The 18,550-nt window shown below is 36.8% G+C and overlaps 1 protein-coding gene across 1 annotated transcript in view; it reads right to left on the bottom strand.

The window, feature by feature from the left end:
• STARD9 (StAR related lipid transfer domain containing 9) overlaps positions 1 to 18,298 on the bottom strand; it is a gene marked incomplete at its 5' end in the record, with an annotated part of 95,454 nt that extends 77,156 nt beyond the window's left edge. Inside the window, 2 exons of the mRNA XM_010170742.1 lie at positions 14,785 to 14,901; positions 18,229 to 18,298. Of these exons, the coding sequence (XP_010169044.1) occupies positions 14,785 to 14,901; positions 18,229 to 18,298 (187 nt within the window). The remainder of the gene's footprint in view (positions 1 to 14,784; positions 14,902 to 18,228) is intronic.
• Between the last annotated feature and the right edge of the window lie 252 nt (positions 18,299 to 18,550).

Below are 18,550 nucleotides of genomic sequence, written 5' to 3'. Positions count from 1 at the left end.
TCTGTTTTAATCATTAAAGGTATTTTTTTTTCTGTTGCTTGTTTCCTTAAAATAAAGACATAAAAAGTACACGCCTTCTGATAGGAAAGTTTGGTCAGCTTTTATAATTTGCGCAGGGCTTACTGCCAAAAGAACAGGTTGAGAAACAGATACTCCATCAACCCTACTTGCATATACCTAGATTCCATCCCACACTTACAAGAAGGGCCAACTATTTTCACTAAGCAGGTTCACAAGGGAGGGATCTGCTGTCACTATTCTCACAGGCAGAGACATACAATAGTCATGTCTCCACTGAGTAAAGCCCTTTACAGCAATAGGACTATTTTTATGCCTGTGTTTTGAAATACCTTCCCAACTGCTCAGAGTACTAAATGTGCAACTGACTTCCATGAAAAGGATATGGAGGAAAAAATTCTACACGCTTGCATGAATTCAGGTATCACTTCAATGTCTATTGAGAAGATTGAGAACCAGCAGTCAAATCCTCCAGCAAGTTTCTTGTCTTTGATTCAGCTTTTCAAAATTCTTGCAGTATTCAAGTTTTCATGGGTTGTTTTTATTGCATAAATACCAAATGCTATCTATAGTATGTCTCAACGTTTTCTTAAAAAATAAATAAATAAATAAATTGTTTGGAGCTGTACAAGATCCTCAGGGAAAAAAGTGCTTTCTAAATTTATATGTTTTTAGCAGTTTCCAGGAGAATCCAAAAACAGGAGGTAATTTAAGGTCACTTATGAGTTCAGAGAGAGAGCTCTTGGCATCTTATTCTCAAGGATATGTTAACTACAAAGTTTGCCAGGACTAGTAGTTGAGTAAATTGTTAATTTCGCTCCTTTGCTAGGTCAGCAGCCTCTGTTCCTTTCCAGTTTACAAGTACTGGGGGGCAGCAAATTAGCAGCCAAAGGTGCAATGAACAGTAACAGCTCAACTAATTAGAAATGGTACAGTAAAAAAGGCTGCAGGGACTATCAGTTTCTTTTATTTTTGCTTTCCTAGTGACAGAAGTTACTTAGGCTGGACACCATTCTTCTCTTCCCCACTCACTGCATACCCCATCAACCTCAAAACCAGGTGAGGCATACTATGAATATACCTCAGTGCTTCCTACTACGCTTTGCTAAAGTAGACAGAAAGCAAAAAGCAAGCAGGTTTGCAGCATCTGTGAAATACATGAAAAGTAGTTGTAAAATATCTAAGAAATCAACCATCCCAATACTTTCATAAAGCAAAAGAAAACATTTTTCAAAAAGAAAAACATGGAGATCTGCTAAAGGTCAGAGAACGAGCAGGCATCAAAACCAGGGAATTCCTATGTCCCAATTAAGGTCACATATTTCTGTGTCATTACAAGACCAGTAATAAACCAAATCCTTGGTATTACCAAGATGAACAAAGACCCTTTGGCAATCTGTCAAAAAAACCATCTTCATAATATTTGACAAGATATTTCCTGTGAAGATAATTCTGGAGTTTCCCTCTCAGACATGATGCCTTCAAGGATGGGAAAAAAAAAAGCCCTAAAAATAATCAGAGGAACACATTTGATTGTCTAAGAAAAACAGCAAAATCATACTCATGACTAATAAAATACATGAAGGATTTTTTTTTCCCTTTTAATATGAGACAGAAGGAAGAATTTTCATTAGCATTTAAAGTTTTTTCCACATTGAAGATGCATTAAATTTTATTTCTTTACAAATTAACAAGGGCAATAAATGGGCAAGTAATGGGCAGAGAACTGGACGTTCAAAATAAGTGATATTAAAACGTTTGAAATGCAAGACAATTATGTACTTACACCAGGTTTAAGTAACTAACCAGTCTTCTACATAAACTTTCCAATGCTTTATGATAAGGTATAAATTTTGTCACTTACAGTTTGGAACTTACATTGCAATTTCTGTCCCAAAATAAATTTATCGTATTAAGCATACATAAAATTAATACATTTTAAATACATGTCCCTTAACTCTTTTAAAATACAACTGTGTTACTACAATAAACTGCTTCAGAAAAATACAGGTTCATGCACAGCCTGAGGATGTACTGGAGTATGACATCCTAATATTTTATATTTCTACTTCCACTATTTTCTCTTTTAGATAGAGAACATTGACCTAACTAGAAATTCAGTTATTAAAGAACATTTTTTTCTGTTTCAAAAGAGTATAGAATATAATGACCACATACTAAAGTTGCTGGGTCATTTTCAGACAAATGTGCTGTTGAAGATAACCAACTATCTCCAAAGGAATTCAGCTCAGGCTTCTCTCTTGCCAGCGTAATGACTTACAGCAGAAACATAGGGTGTTTCTTATATTCAACATCTGTATACAAAAAACATATTTTTGTATTCAACAACAAAAAAAAAAAGTCTCAGCATCTGCAAATTCTTTGTTTTAAAACATGGCTGCCAGCTTTGATCAAAGCTGCACAAACAAGTCAAAGCAGTGCAGTACTCTGTACAAATCAGAGCATTTAACTGGTAACACTTCATTGTTTACTAGTCCCTCAACCATTTTTTAAAAGTCAAAGCTTAACTTGAAAAGGACTTTTAAAAGCATACTTTTAAAAAAAATACTATTCTATGTACATCATTGTTTCCTCTAGATTTCCATTATCAAATATTTTATCTTCCTAGATACTTTTCTTAATTTTCTTAATTATCTTCTGTTAAGAATGCTTTGTTCTAAGGTATGTAATAACAGAAAAAAAATAGTTAACCTTACAGCAAAATATTTTTAAATTACATTATTTAATGTTATTATTTTAAGTGACATTAATAATTTTGTTATTTCAAGATGCTTCCTTACTCGCTAATTGCCAGCTTCATTTTGTGTATATTGCATGTACAATTCTAACAAATCAATAATACGAGTCTTCCCATGTAAAAGCCCACAAAACATAATAAAAATTAATTTTTATTGGAAAAAACCAATATACATTAACTGCCACAAGTTTTAACCAAGTTTATACCATTTTGAACTCAACAAGAAAACATTTTACATGAAAATATTTCAGCAAGCTGAGTATATCTTCCAGATCTTCTGTGGATTGTTTCCCAAAATAAAGGTGTATCTCTCACGCTGCCTTATTAATAACATTATACAGTTGCTAACTGAATTGCAAACTGAAAGTAAATTTTGTTGATGCTTTGCAAATAAATGTATTAGTGCTTATGCTGCTGACTGTAATAAATTTCTGAAGTGTAAAAACCTTTTGGTAGATAGTTCAATACCTTTTTAAATTAGAAGCAACTTACAACTCATGTCATTCCTTCTGGAAGGAAAAATGTGCGGACGGGCCAATTCTATGGGGAGCTACTTAGCATTTTCTGTGTTCTCAAAAAAGGTTATGTAGATTACTTGCAAGTTGTGCCTGTGGTAGAAATAGTTGCAAGGACTTACCTTGCAAAATGAGTTTATGTAATGTTTTTTTCTAGCTAGGTCTTAGGAAAAAAAAAAAAAAAGGGAACTAAAGAATATTTCTTCCCTTCAAGTGACAAATTGTCTGTGTACCCTGCCTAGCCTTTTAGTTCTTATTAATATTTTGTGAACAGACATTTTTATTTTAAATAGCAGCCATTCACTGCCTCAAATGTGTTAATTATGTCCTGTTTTTTTCTTATCTCTCTTCCCACCTCCTATCTGCATTTTCTCGAGGCTAAAAAGACAGAGTCTGAGAAATACTTCTGTATCTGTATCAGCAGCAAAAACAATCATCAAAGATGGAACAACACAGAAGGAAGGTAGAAAACACTGCAGAAATTTTCAGAGATCTCTTACTTTGTACAGAAACGCTAAAGAATCTGTCCTTGTGTTCTGGGATAGAATGCAGGATTCACCACATGGCAGGTGCCTGAATCAGTGAATAAATGTACGAATCTGCACAGTGCAGAAGGTGTGCTGTACAGAACCAGCTCTAACAGTAAATTGATCTTTAAAAAAAATTTCACATATACACTCAAAGATGTATATGTGTGCAGGAGAGGGGTGTCTGAAAATTCAGAATGGAAAACACCAGCAATAACAGTAGAGCAGAAGTTAAGACCTATCTTAAAATTAACAGATATAATTTGAAAGCAAGTCAATCCTTACAGGCACCAAAAAAAAAAAAAAAATTAAAAAAAAAATTTAAAATTTGGGAAAACATTCATTGCCACTCAGCATCTTAGAACTATAACGTATCCAGCAAGGATTGATTCAAATGGTCCATTCCAAAACTTGCTAATCAACTATTTAATGTAATAGTGATATAGTCTGGTAAGACATACTTCAAAATACATTTGCCAATCTAAGATACAGTATATCATCTCCCCTGTTTCAGCTGAGAATGTTCTGACGTTATAACATAACACTGAAGTTATAAAGAGTGATAACCTATCCCTAATAGCATGTACAGCTGGGGTAAGGAACCCTAAACTGACATTCAGAATTCTGATTTTGATGTGCTGAGGCTACAGCAAATGTTTCTAGACTGAATTAATTAATCATCACTCTTTCTTATGTAATTTGGGAGCACTGCCAACAGGATCTCTGTTAGCAGAAAAGTCACAACTGAACAGAGATGTTAATTTTGCTTTTTACATATGAGCTCTCAAGGACAGACTTTCTGTTGATTAAAAACAAAACAGAATTGGGAGTCAACATGCAGGTGCTCAGATCCAGCCAAAAGGATGATTCATTCAGTTTGTGTTCAAGGCCACACACACGTCTCTCTGAGGCATATCATAGTTAACAGAAAAATACAGAAGTTAGCTACTAATGAAGATAAATACATAAAGCAAGCACAAATTATAAAAAAATGAGAAGGGCTGTTTTTGCTACAATATAAAGGAACAATTGGCATTCATACCAAGCACTTTAATAAACAGTAGCACAGGACACATGCATATTATTTAGGTTTTTTAGGCTTTAGTTACTTACTCATGCAAGTCCAGTCTCATGGTTGCAACATGTCAGAAACATGGCACATTTTCAGAAATAAACAAAATGGTTGTGTTGAACTTGATCACAGCTGCTGCAATGAACCTATCTCACTGTTCAATGCTAGCACAGTCCTGCCCAAAGTCTTCAAAGTATTTCAGAATCCAGCTGCCTGCTAAAAGCAAACAAAAATAACCCCAAATCCATTAAAAGTCTATCAGCATCCTTCCATACAGTGACCACAGAATTCACAGATCAATATGATCTTGGAGACCTAAATTTTTCAGTAATTTCAGTCCTCAAAAGACCAGCCTAACTGAAGTTATTCATACAGCATGGCTAAGATTGGAGAAAAACCACTCCAGGTTAAAAATTAGTCTTGGATCAACCTGCTACCTTGGAAGCACCATGAATATGACCTTCCATTCTGTGTCCAGACATGTTATGGAAATACTTGGAGATGAACAAGGGAACCTGTTTGCAAAGCAGCAGGAGTAGGGAATGGTCCTCATTTTAGAATAAAAGAAGAAAAAAATCACTACTTCATGAGCATGGAAATAAGACTGTAGTGTGATTACACAGAGGAATTGAAACTGTGAATGTTCAACTGCAAGTAAGAAAGAACAGTCAACATCTGCATACAGCTTATCTATATAACAAATTATTTTTAAATATATCTCCATCACTAGAAGTTAATCTAAAAAAAAAAAAAAATCATCATCCTTCCAAATAAACCATATGCTGTCAAGTTACTTCAGAGAGTTTGCAGGTCACCAGAACCAAATTTTTGTTTGCACTTGTAAAACACGCAAAAATCACAAGGTTCATAGAAGTAATGCAGATTGTGAATGTGCAAGTTCACTGCAACATGTATAACAACTGCAATCCAAATAATTTATTAGTCTCTTTTTCTTCTAAGCTGACGAATGCACTTACAGATCCTTCCAATATTATTTAGTGAATTATACTGCCTGCCTATTGTAAAGAACATGCTCTGCATATCTAGTAAGCAATGGTCAGCATCTATCAGGGAAACAGAACGAGTGTGTATGAGTGCTAGCAGATTGAACAGTAAGTGTCTTATTTCATTGTTTGTGAAACAGTTTATTGATTTTCCTCAACTTGTTGCCTATATTCAGCTTAATACTTTCTTGTGTAACTCTTGTTTAGGCTTCATGTATCTGCATTAAATTATAGTAGCATATGAATGTATATGACTACATATTTCTATCAATTAACTCAATGCCTCAACTATTTAAAACTAATTTTTGTCTCCTCAAAATGCAATGTTTTTAGTATCATGCATGGTAAACTGAAAATCATCTTGATGCTTTTTCGTCTTCCAATAAAGCCTGCTTTGAACTTTGGGATTATTCACTAGAATTCCTAGAGAAGTTTTCTGCAATGAAATCTTGGTATAACCAGAATGAATGACCTTATTCGATCACAAACTGAACACAGTGGCTGTGTTGCTGGCAGAAGATATATAGCATGTACCCATGGTGGTTTCCCTCCCTTCATCATAATCCATTATATACCGATCCAATTATTGCACAAAAAGGCTTTTTCTTATAGCACGCTCTCCTTTTCTCTTCTGTCTCACTCTGGGTTGGAGAAAAAAAATGTTGTGGATGGAATGCTTTACTGCTTTTCAAATATTTCATGCAAAAATGCCATTTACACCCACAGCCACTGCCTCCGTCTCTTTCTCCCCGCTTTTACACCAAGACAAGGGTGGAGGGGAAGAGTGCAAAAGAGAGAAAAAATTGAAGGATTTAAAAAATATATTTAAATTACAGCTTTATTATGTTATAATTTTTAGAATTAAGCACACATGTTAGATAAGAGATTTTGAATTTTTCTTGGGAATTCCCAAGACAATTAAAAACTTGAATCTCACAGGGAATGTATGGAGGCAGGGAAGTGTCACAAAATCAGCTTAGAAAGGAATAGTCTCTCAGCTGAAGTTCTTCAGAAGCATGACTACGTTTGTATAAAAAAAAAAAAGGGGGGAGCAAGTACAGTGACTTAGGCTGACGACGGGTTGAAAAGCAAGTTTTGCTTCCAAACAATACTGTTGTGTAACCTTTATAAACTTTTTCAATTAACATGTAACACAAACAAACCAACCCCTCAAAAAAACCCGCACAAAAATCTAGTGCCATATTTAAGATCTTGCATATTAAACCAAACGTAGCTGTTTCTTCTTCTGTTTGCTTTTCTGTTACACTCTGACAGGGGGGTAAGAAGATCAACTGCCTGTCTGCCCCTTTCCCCAGCTACTTTTCTCTAGCTGGAAGTAATATAAAACCCAACTATGCTCGGAAGCCAAATGTAACGAAAAGCAATTACAGGACTTTTAAAACAAATGAGAAATGGAAAAAATCTGTTTACAGGGGTCATGTGCGTTCACTCACATGAGGCATCAGTAATCCCATTTCTGCCTGCAGAGCACAGAAGAAGACCCAGTGTTCTCAATTAATGTATTAATAATCACAGATAGAAATAATTGATGTGTTTGAATGGAAAGGAGTTCTTCCAAGCACACATTTGCAATGGACAGACATGCAAAGAGAACTTATGACACGAAATAAGCAACCTTTAATTTAACACACTGTCTTGTTCTGAACAGCCTTGTAAAACCCTCGATGGTTCAAACGCACAGTGGAAGTGCACCAAAGTCACAGTTATTCTTTCACTTACATTAGTAAGCCAGTGCTGAAGAATGGGGGTGAGGAGAGTGTGGTGAGAAGGTCAAGAAATTAGGAGTAGTTCCTGACATTTGCAGTAAGACTTGTTTTCATACTCTTACTGCTTTCTCACAGTAAAACCATGCTGAATCATTAATATAATACTTTCCACATGTGACACATCACAGTGCAATCTCCACATACATGGAAATCCATATGAAATCTTGAACCTCAGCACTCTCATCTTTCTTAGATTTACTTCATCTTTTTGTTTGGTCGTGGCCTTTTTGGTCAAGTGCTTTTGTGATTGCACCTTAGAAGGTCCAATGAACGTCACAGTATTACCACAAATTATAAAATTCAGAAAGACACTGATGGAATATTCATACCTGCATAAACCTAATACACTATGCCAAACCAAAATAACCCTTATGAAGTCAAGCCCAGAAGTGTGAAATTCCTTGACCAATATTTATATAATTTATTTCATTCTTTTGAAAGCCTGAGGTAAAAATTCTCAAGTCTAAATCATTATTTCCCTTATAAACATTAAAGAATCATAGAATCACAGAATGGTTTGGGTTGGAAGAGACCTTAAAGATCATCCAGTTCCCACCCCCCTGCTATCAGCAGGGACACCTTCCACTAGACCAGGTTGCTCAAAGCCTCATCCAACCTGGCCTTAAACACTTCCAGGGAGGGGGCATCCACAGCTTCTCTGAGCAACCTGGGCCAGTGTCTGACCACCCTCACAGTGAAGAACTTCTTCCCAGTATCTAATTTAAATCTATCCTCTTTCACTTTAAAGCCATTTCCCCTTTTTCTATCATTAACTGCCCTTATAAAAAGTCCCTCCCCACCTTTCTTGTAGCCCCCTTCAGGTACTGGAAGGCCGCTATAAGATCTCCCCAGAGCCTTCTCTTCTCCAGGCTGAACAGCCCCAACTCTCTCAGCCTGTCCTCACAGCAGAGGTGCTCCAGCCCTCAGATCATCCTGGTGGCCTCCTCTGGACTCATTCTAACAGGCCCATGTCTTACTTGTGTTGGGGGCCCCAGAACTGGACGCAGTACTCCAGGGCCTCACAAGAGTGGAGTAGAGGGGGAGAATCACCTCCCTCGACCTGCTGGCCATGCTTCTCTTGATGCAGCCCAGGATACGGTTATTGGCCTTCTGGGCTGCAAGCGCACATTGCCGGCTCATGTTCAGCTTCTCACCCACCACCACTCCCAAGTCCTTCTCTTCAGAGCTGGTCTCAAGCCACTCATCGCCCAGCCTGTATTTATGTTTGGGATTATAATCTCCGTTTAACCGATGGACTGAGGTACAAAAACTAAGCTTGAGATCTACAGGAAAAAATGTTTCAAGAAAACCCAGTCAGAGATTTGGATCCCACGGAAATCAGTGCAAGTTGGGCACTTAAGCACTTTTCTGGATTTCACTATCTCTACCATTCAATGCCTGTTAGTCATGGGATATATTCCTCTTATCAAAAGGAACAGATTGCTAGACATCAGCTATCTATGGCAACCGCTGCATGTAAATACCTGCTCGTACATCCTGTGGGTCAGTCTGCCCACCGTGGTTACTGTGCATGCACAATAACCGGATGGGCAGGATGGCTGGAGGGAAGCTGAGGACTGAACCTATAACAACCAGCTACAAGAATACTGAATGCTTGCATCTGTTCCTGTGGCCTTACGAATACTCTTGTGTAGCATACTCTTAAGTTGTTGTTTAACTGCACTGGCATTAGATCAAGCTGAAATATGCTTGCTTTTTTTCTTTCTTTCTTTCAGTAGGATTTAAATGGGCATTTACTTAAGTTTTGCAACTGTTTTAAACATTTTCCTTTGCTTAGTGGAGCTAAAATAGACTTGAGGAAAGATTCCATGAGAAGAGCTATTTTAGGTTTTACAAAGGAAACTCAAAAGATTGAAGCAGACTGTTCTATGCCAGACAAAAATTTAAATTTAAAGAAGTTTAAATTTAGATGTTTGTGGGACAGCTATAAAAGTCTCAAAGAACCTACATATTAACTATCGTACCCAGCCAGCAGAATAAAAACACAAGCCTGAATCTGCCTATAAAAATAAAAATTATAACCCTAAATACCTTTACAACATCATTATCACACATTATTTTTACTGCAAAATGGAAATATGCCATGAATCTTAATTAAAGGATAATCCCATAGTTACACAATGGCCAAAAAGTGATGGATTTCTAACATTGTCTTCGGAAAACAATCCTGAACTACACAGAGCTTCCTGAAGACATCTGTGGAGGAAAGGGGTGGGGGGAGAAGGAAGCAATAGTCACTTTTACAAAAAATGTCTCCCTTAACTAAAGAAGGTTTTCTATAGAATCATAGAATGCTGTGAGTCGGAAGGGACCCGCAAGGATCATCAGTCCAACTCCTGACCCTGCACAGGACAATCACAAGATTTGGACCACATGTCTGAGGGCCTTGTCCAAATGCTTCTTGAATATTGTCACGCTTGGTGCCATGGCCACCTCCCTGGGGAGCCTGTTCCAGTGCTCCACCACCCTCTACATGAAGAGCCTTTTCATAACATCCAACCTAAATTTGCCCTGGCACATCTTCCTGTCATTTCATCTGGTCCTATCATTGGTCACCAGAGAGAAGAGATCAGCACCTGCCCCTCCTCTTGCCCTTGGGAGGAAGTTCTAGACCATGATGAGATCTCCTCTCAGTCTCCTCTTCTCTAGGCTGAATCAAAGTAAAGCATCAAAATTTGGTACTACCCCAAACTTTTTTTTTTTTTTTTTAATAGTAGCACTGCTTGGGCAGTGGCTTCTCCTTTAACAGTCACCTACCAAAAAATCCTTAATATAAGGATTCAGGGAGACATGGTGAAACTACTTCATTGTACGCAAGTGATAAAGCCCAGGTGCAGACATTTAGCTTTCTCCCTCTGCCAGACTAAAGTAATTCTGCAGAGAGAAAAACAGTTTGTCTCAAAAATGGCAGGAGAATGAACATCACTGGAAGTATTACAGGTTTTTGTGGGGTTTTTTTGGTTGGTTGGGTTTTGCTTGGTTTTGCTTTTCTCTTTTGGGTTTGGTGATTTTTGTTTGTTTTTTTAAGAGTATAACTATATCTTGACAGTGATGGTTTGGAAAAACCATTCCCTCATTTATAACCATGGAAAACATACATAAAAATTGCAGAGTTAAGAACAGAAAAAACAAGCATGACCTATCTCTCTTAAATGCCTATAAACTTTTAGAATTTCCTCTTGTTTCTCCTCTTATATTTTGCCGACCAAATGTTCTGTTCCTGTCTGGAATTAATATTTATTTGTTACCTGTTCTTTCTCTGGTCCCACACAGTTTCTTTCTCTCTGCCATGTAGCCCTAGAGTCTGATTCACCTCTCCATATTTAGAAGGATTTAGCACGTTTCCTTTCCTTCTTCCTTTATAGGCGGGTAGCTCTGGTTGATTTAGCCAGTGACTCTTCTCATAGGGTATTTCTTTATTCCTCTATTTTATTTACATGCCAACAAACCCACTTAGAAAACGAAAACTGTCTTTAAAAAGAGAAAGTAGACTCCCCTTCAGAAAGAATTGCACATCTGTGAAAGCAGATGAAAACCTCAGCTTAAAAAAAATCAACGTGAAGGATTCAACTGCCCAGTGAGAAAACAAAAGCAACAGGTCCAAGCATCTCAAACCAGCCACCTAAAAACCAGAGGCCATATTGAAAAATGTGGCATTCAGCTTATTTGGAAAATGAATATAATACTTGCACAGTTGAACTGTTTCAAAAATCTTACATTCTGTAAAGAATTTAGAGGACTTCTAAAGGAAAACTAAGAACTTAGACCACTACTATTAGACTTCTAAATTAAGCTTATAAATTACTGGATCATCGTTAGAAACACTGTATAGCTTCATATTTCACCCCAGTTATGAGCAAAATAAAGAAAATAGAACTCTGGTTCATATCTAGTTCCTTAAATGTTTTAGATGAGAGAATAATTTTGAGTAACAGTCAAAGACTATCCACTTGTACCTGAAATCATCTTCTGAAACCAACCACTATCCAACAAATTATCTCTGCCAAGAAGTCTGTTTCCCAGACATAAACAGTGATAGGTTTTGTTTTTTATTTAGCAAACTTCCCTCTTTTCAGAGCTATGAGGAGCCTTAATTATTTATGTAATGCCAATGAAGAAAGCTTGTATATATCATGAAGAGAGAATTCTTTTTTTTTTAAATTCATCCCTAAAAAGTATATAGACAATAACATTGTTATATAAAAATTATATTATATAAATATAATTTATATTTTTGACTCTCTGTGTCAGCTTTTTGAAGGGAAAAGCACGTTCAGTTTCAGTGCTTTTTCAGTGCTAGCTGAACAAAAAAAAAGCAAAGCATATAATCTGCAGATTTTACTAATTTGGCTCACTTCCTCTTCAGTGCACTGTATTGCAAGGTCTGGTCTTCCCAAATTAAAGTGAAAAATACCTTCTCATATTTTTTTTAACATTAAAAAAGGCAACAGAAGAAATATTAACATAAACATATTGGGAAAAACAAACAAGGCAGGCAACATGTAATCCCATTTTGGCAAACGGATGTAGAATACAGGCAGCAGAGAAAGCACAATTTTTTATAAACAGAACAATAAATCTGAACTTTTAATCCAAACATCTTAAAGTACTCACACATGTGTGACTTTAGTCTGTCACAAGTACTTGTAAAGTATGTGATCAAAATATATAGGAAATAAAATGCATTGTATGTAGTCATCTCTGGAATGCAAGGGACCAGAACCTGAAATGAACAATGTTAACATCTGGAAAAAAGTGTAAGAATTATTCATAGAAGCAGATTTGTATCTTTAAAATAATATTTTTACCTAAACACTACAATTTGCAGCCCTCTCACTATTGTTTTATTGTCACAGAATCCTTAACAACTGAAGAAACTGTTTGGACTTCATTTTCACGTGTCTATCCAGAGGACAAAAAAAAAAGGACAGTTTACTAAAAGACAGCATTCTACAAAAATGAACCTGAAGGCAGATACTTCAATCTACTTTTCATCGTCAACCAATACATCAATCATGTATGATAACACTTGGCAGGACATCTGCAAGGAAAAAGTAATCCAAGGTCAGCTCATGAAAGAAAGCTTTTACTGGATGACAGTGTTATCAAACCTCCTTTGGCTGCTGACATCATTGCTGTAAGGAAGCTTAGAAACGTCAAGCTCAGCACTGAAATAGTGATTCAAAACATGGAATTAGTACAATAAACTTCATTCATATAGTGTAAGGGGGCAGATAAACGCACAAAAGCATGGTAGGATTACAGTATTCCAGCAGCCCCCTTCTCAAGGATATCTGAAGTATGCTTTCCTGCATCGATCAGCTGGTTGATCACCAATGCAGGTAAGAAGCCCAAAAAATTAACTCATGAATCCAGGCCTTTCCAAGCACCAGTCCACCTTTAAACTCTTCTTAAGAAAGAGGTCTGAAGAGGTCTGTCAGAGGCTGAAGAACCCAATGGTTACATGAAGCAGCACTGGACATCCTTTCAGCCAGCATCAGGCACAAGTAAGGAAACTATGGCCCATTACTTAATTTTCTATGTCCAGTGAGTTTGTGTTTCCCTTTCAGTGTTTTTATTGGATAAAACTGTATTGTATGATAACACAAGACTTGCCACAGTGTCTGAAACACCTACTTAGACCCAGCAAGGAAGCTGCACTGTTTACATTAAATTTTCCATTCTTTTTCAATTGCACTTATATTTAATAACAACAAGAACAAAAAAATTACACTTTGTAGCCAATATTTATATTTTCCATTTGGCAGTTCTGATAATTTTTCATACTGAGTAGAGATAAAGCTGACTTTGCAGACTGTGTTTATCAACATTTAATCTTCTAAACCATTTCAGCTAGAAAGCCAATCGTGTTGTCAACAGTTCTAAAAAGCACGCTTCCAAGTGTATTATGAGAAAAACTCATGAAGAACATAAAATCCAAATAAGCAAGTCAAAGAATATAAAGGGTGGAGAAAACCCCCAGAACTCAACAATTCAACATTTAAAGACCTGCTATTTGTAATTCCTAAAATGGAAGTTTATCTAGTGCCGAGTGCTTTAGAAAGACAACTTTCCTTTTAAACACTAAAACCACACTTCCCAAGTTCCTAAAATCTCTTCCATGCTACTGCACCAAGCAGAAAATGTAGCACAATCACAATTTGATCCATTGTTCCATGGTAACTGCCAAATTTGATAGTTTCTTCAAATATTTACTCATGAAAGGAAAATGATCCTGTGCTCATCACCACCAGAAATACATATTTCACAGCACTATCTCAGTCTCAGGTGAAACTTTCTATAAAAAACAACAGTTACACAGGCTGGAATTTCAGGAACAACTGTACTGACAACAGATGAAAATGAAATAATACACAATTCTGAAGACAAGGGCAGTAAAAACTTATTTTAATGCTGACATGTGATTGACACATGCATAGACAAATCTTTGGATAGCTTTGCTATACTTGATATTTATTTATTCATAGTAGATTTAATAATTCCTTCTTTATTTACAAAAATTTGCAGTTGTATCTTTTTTTAATATTGAATTCTTCAACTTAATTTCTTAATCAATCGAATTTTGTAAGTAGGAGGAGTCTCCATTATTTATTAGATCTTTCTGATGCTTTAGCAAGAAAAAACACTCCAAACAACACACTAAGTAAAATTTATTACTGTTACAGGTGAGATTACTTCGCTATTTCATTATTTCAGCAGCATCACCTTGCCACTTTTCATTTCACCTCAGCGCTTTCTCTCTCTAGAACCTGATTCCTCTCCCCTCCTCCAAAACTGTCATTACTAAGAGTCCTCAGATGATCACAATTAGTGATCACTACCAAAGCTGACAGGTCTAATGAAAGAGCACATCAGTTGACGAACAAGGGTAGTGCAGTCCTACCACTCTTACTTAAGACAAAAGGACTGAGTACTGTGCTATTACAAACAAATAAGAAAAAGATGAAGGCAGAAACGAAAATGAAACTTCATCTATCCTATGTCTCAATCTCTTCTTGTAGATGTGAATAAAAACGACAAAACAGGAAGGGAACAGAGACACAAAGAACAGCACCACTTACCATTTCCTGAGATGCATACTTTGGATCTTCGGGATCAACTGACCAGTAGCAGTAATCAAAGCTGAAGGCCACAGTTTTTTCTCTCGAGTCCCAAGTGCCATCAAGCCTACTATCAACCTGATGACAGAAAAACAAACAAACAGACAGACATAAAGACCAATTCAATTTACTTTGCAGTTAACCAAAAAGTAATTATTTAAAAACTAACAGGAATTTTATCAAGCATCTGTATTGTGCAAAAGGAATGGCAAAGAGTTTATCCTCTTCATTCAATCTTTGATGCTCAGAGTGAGGTAGAAACATCCATGAGAGACCTGCTTAAGAAATTTTGCTGAAGGGTTTATTTACTACAGCTAAGATCCTCCAGGCTGTATGCAACAAACAGAATTTAGTGAACCTTCACAACATCCATATTAGCATTTTTTATATTTTTCCTGTCATTTTTTGCTTTCACCGAGAACTGCACCACAGAAATTATGCCCAAAGTGAGAAAACAAAACCAATTTTCTCATTGCATAGCTAGCTAAAAAAATAAGGTCTCCTTTTCCATGTCCCCTATGCTTTGTCATGGTTTTAAGCTAATGCTTCTGTCAGTGGGACTGCACACTACAAACATAACCTTTAGGGTTAGTAATAATGACAGTGAAGCCTTTCTAGCATAATAGTCAGAAAAGTTGATTGAAATATTAAGGGAATCACATAAATATTTCTATATCATCTAGCCCAAGTGATTTGTAATAAAACAGGTAAGCTTATGAACAAGGAACTTCGCATTGTTTTACTCATCAGAGTAATGAGTCAAAACATTACACAAAATTAACATCATCCACATGTAATTTTGACCTAACCAGTAACTTTATTGTAACTTTGACACTTGCAATAACATAAGCAGAAAAAGGTTCATTATAATTTAGTACCTAAACAAACCACTTTACTAACAGCCACAAACCTAGGGGTGACAGTGCTGTCTGCCAGATTCCTGAATTGTGTCCAGCTCTGGGCTCCCCAGTTCAAGACAGAGATGGAACTTCTGGAGACAGTCCAGCAGAGGGCTGCAAGAATGATTAAGGGGGCTGGAGCATCTTTCTTATGAAGAAAGACTGAGAGAGTTGGGTCTGTTCAGCCTGGGGAAGACTGAGAGGGGACCTTATCAGCGTTTATAAATATCTAAAGGGTGGGTGTCAAGAGGATGGGGCCAGACTCTTTTCAGTGGTGGCCACTGATAGGACAAGGGGCAACGGGCAGACTTCTTTACAGTGAGGGTGGCAGAGCACTGAAACAGGCTGCCCAGAGAGGTTGTGGAGTCTCCTTCTCTGGAGATGTTCAAGACCTGCCTGGATGCAGTCCTGTGCAACTTGCTCTAGATGTACCTACTTTGGCAGGGGCGTTGGACTAGATGATCTCCAGATGCCCCTTCCAACTTTGACCATTCTGTGATTCTGTGATAAAGGATGCTGTAAGTGCTGAACTCTGCACTAGCTGCGAGGTTTACAGGGAAACTTAATTTACAGGCCCATCTAAATTGTTTGGTTTTTTCTTTTTTTAAACCAAGAAAGAGCAAAGCAAAAGAATACAGAAATATTTTAAAATTATCTTTGAAGTGAAGATGTTTCCTGTATTTTAAACCCTGCATGATTCTAAAAGTTGTTACATTGAATTAAGTAAAACCAAGGTGTCCTGTAGGCAGAATTAACATCTTAACAAGCCTATTGATCACATTCAATAATTAAATTTTCATTGTGTCATGATTCAGAGATTTTTTTACGCAATTACCTTTTATTTTCTTAGGTTTTCTACAGCAACAGGCAGTAGATAGCCTGGAGCACTGCCTTCCTATTGCAACATGTAAAAATAAAAAATAAAAAACACCCTTTCACCTCAGGAAAAGCAGCCCCTGATCAGAGAGGTGATTACCCTTCTGGTGAGAAGCGCTTTGTTTTGAACTACAAAGCACACCTACCCCAGATACAACAACATGAACATTAGTGTATAAATATTAATTTACACATTAACCTGGATTCATCAAAGGCTGTCTAAATTTAGTTTATGCATAAAGCAAACTTACCAATTACAAAACCTCAGGAGATAAAACATCCACAAGCCAGTGCTGGCATCTCCAAACAACCTTCCTTGGCCTGCGAGGAGCAGTCTGCCCCACTGCTGTGGCTTCCCCAGCATCTGAGGGCAGCCCACAGCTCCTCTTTAAACAAATATAATTTAAAAACCTAGAGGTCTAACAAGGTTCAGCTGGACACAATTGGGCAGTGGCATGACTGAGGCCTCCACCCACAGCCGGAGGCTCCCCAGCAGGGACAGGCAGCCTGGGAGGGCCAGATCCTCACAGCCCTGTCAGGGGGATGAAAGCCTTCCCAAGGACAACCACTGGCAACAAACCCAGAGGATAAGTGTCTCTTCGAGAGCTTTATCACATGTATAAGGAATTGAGGGAAATTATTTGAGAAAGTAGCAAGTCTCAGACCTGCAAATACAGCCTTTGAAAAGGAAATATACCAAAAATAAGCAACATTTTACATCCATGAGATCTCTCATAGACTAGTATTTTTTCCCCCTCATTCTTTAAAAAAGAACACTTGTAGTCAATACAAAAACAAGTGTAATGGAAACAAAATGAATAGTTCAAATATTTTAATTCAATTTTTACTACTGTTTCTCTTCAAAACCTTATAATTTTTTCTCTTGAACCAACAATCCAGAATAAATGGATTGTTTGCAGATACAAAGAAAAAGATGAGAAATACAAAATGCATCCATCTTGTAGGATCCCCACAGTAATTGCAGCTATCCCACACTTCACTTATTTGCCTTTTAAGCAGAAAGATGTTTGACAACATAAAATTTGCTCCAATTCCATTATTTAGTGAAGGACCTACCTTATTACTTGGCATCTAAGGACCTACTTATCTCACAGAGTACAGCAGCTACATTCAGTTTATTCTTAAAGCTCTTGGTCTTGTACCAAGGCCTGAAGTGTAGCTGAACACATTTTTCTCCATTTCACGCAATTCTGTTGCACTCTAAGTGCAAGTATGAGATGAGGAGAGACACATGGAAATAAGTTATCCAGATGCTAGAACAGTAAGATAAGCATAAAATCCTAAACCATTTACTAACAGCTTTGAATTGGCTGTTAGATAGACTGCATGCAGATAGATTGCAGCAGCTTGGACAAATACAAAATACAGAAAATGCAGCTACATGTTATATCCCATCTACAAAAAAAACCCCATAACAACCAAAACCCCACAATCCCAAACCAAAACAACCCCACCACACAAACTTTTGCTGCAATTATTCTAAAGCTATGCCAGTTTAAACTTCTCCCTTAATATTTCTATTACAATGACACAATAGCCAAGCAAACATAGAAAAGCATCAGGATATCAGGATCCTTATATGTGCAAGAAAAGATGAGAAAAAGCATACCTTTATATTTCTGACTTTTGCCACTTTGTCATCAACTTCTACAATCACTCTTCCTCCTTCTGCACTCTCTCTGGAAACAGAATACATTAAAAAAATCCATTTAAAATATAAAGACATAGAAAGACGCATGTCAAATTCATAAACCCCAGAACTCTGTGTTTACTTTAACAAATTGCAAACCAGAAAGAGCTATAAAACAGATACTCATAAGACATTCTGTGACAAGCGGTAGCATCTGCACATCTGCAGCCAGATATCTCAATAGTAAAAGAAAAAAACAGGCCTGCAGTCATTAAATAGTTTCAAAGTGCTTGTCCTAAAT

This window comes from Antrostomus carolinensis, unplaced genomic scaffold (assembly GCF_000700745.2).
Source record: "Antrostomus carolinensis isolate BGI_N321 unplaced genomic scaffold, ASM70074v2 scaffold8226, whole genome shotgun sequence".
Lineage (NCBI taxonomy): Eukaryota > Metazoa > Chordata > Aves > Caprimulgiformes > Caprimulgidae > Antrostomus > Antrostomus carolinensis.
Note: the sequence above shows the minus strand (reverse complement) of the source record. Positions and strands in the feature narration are given on the sequence as shown.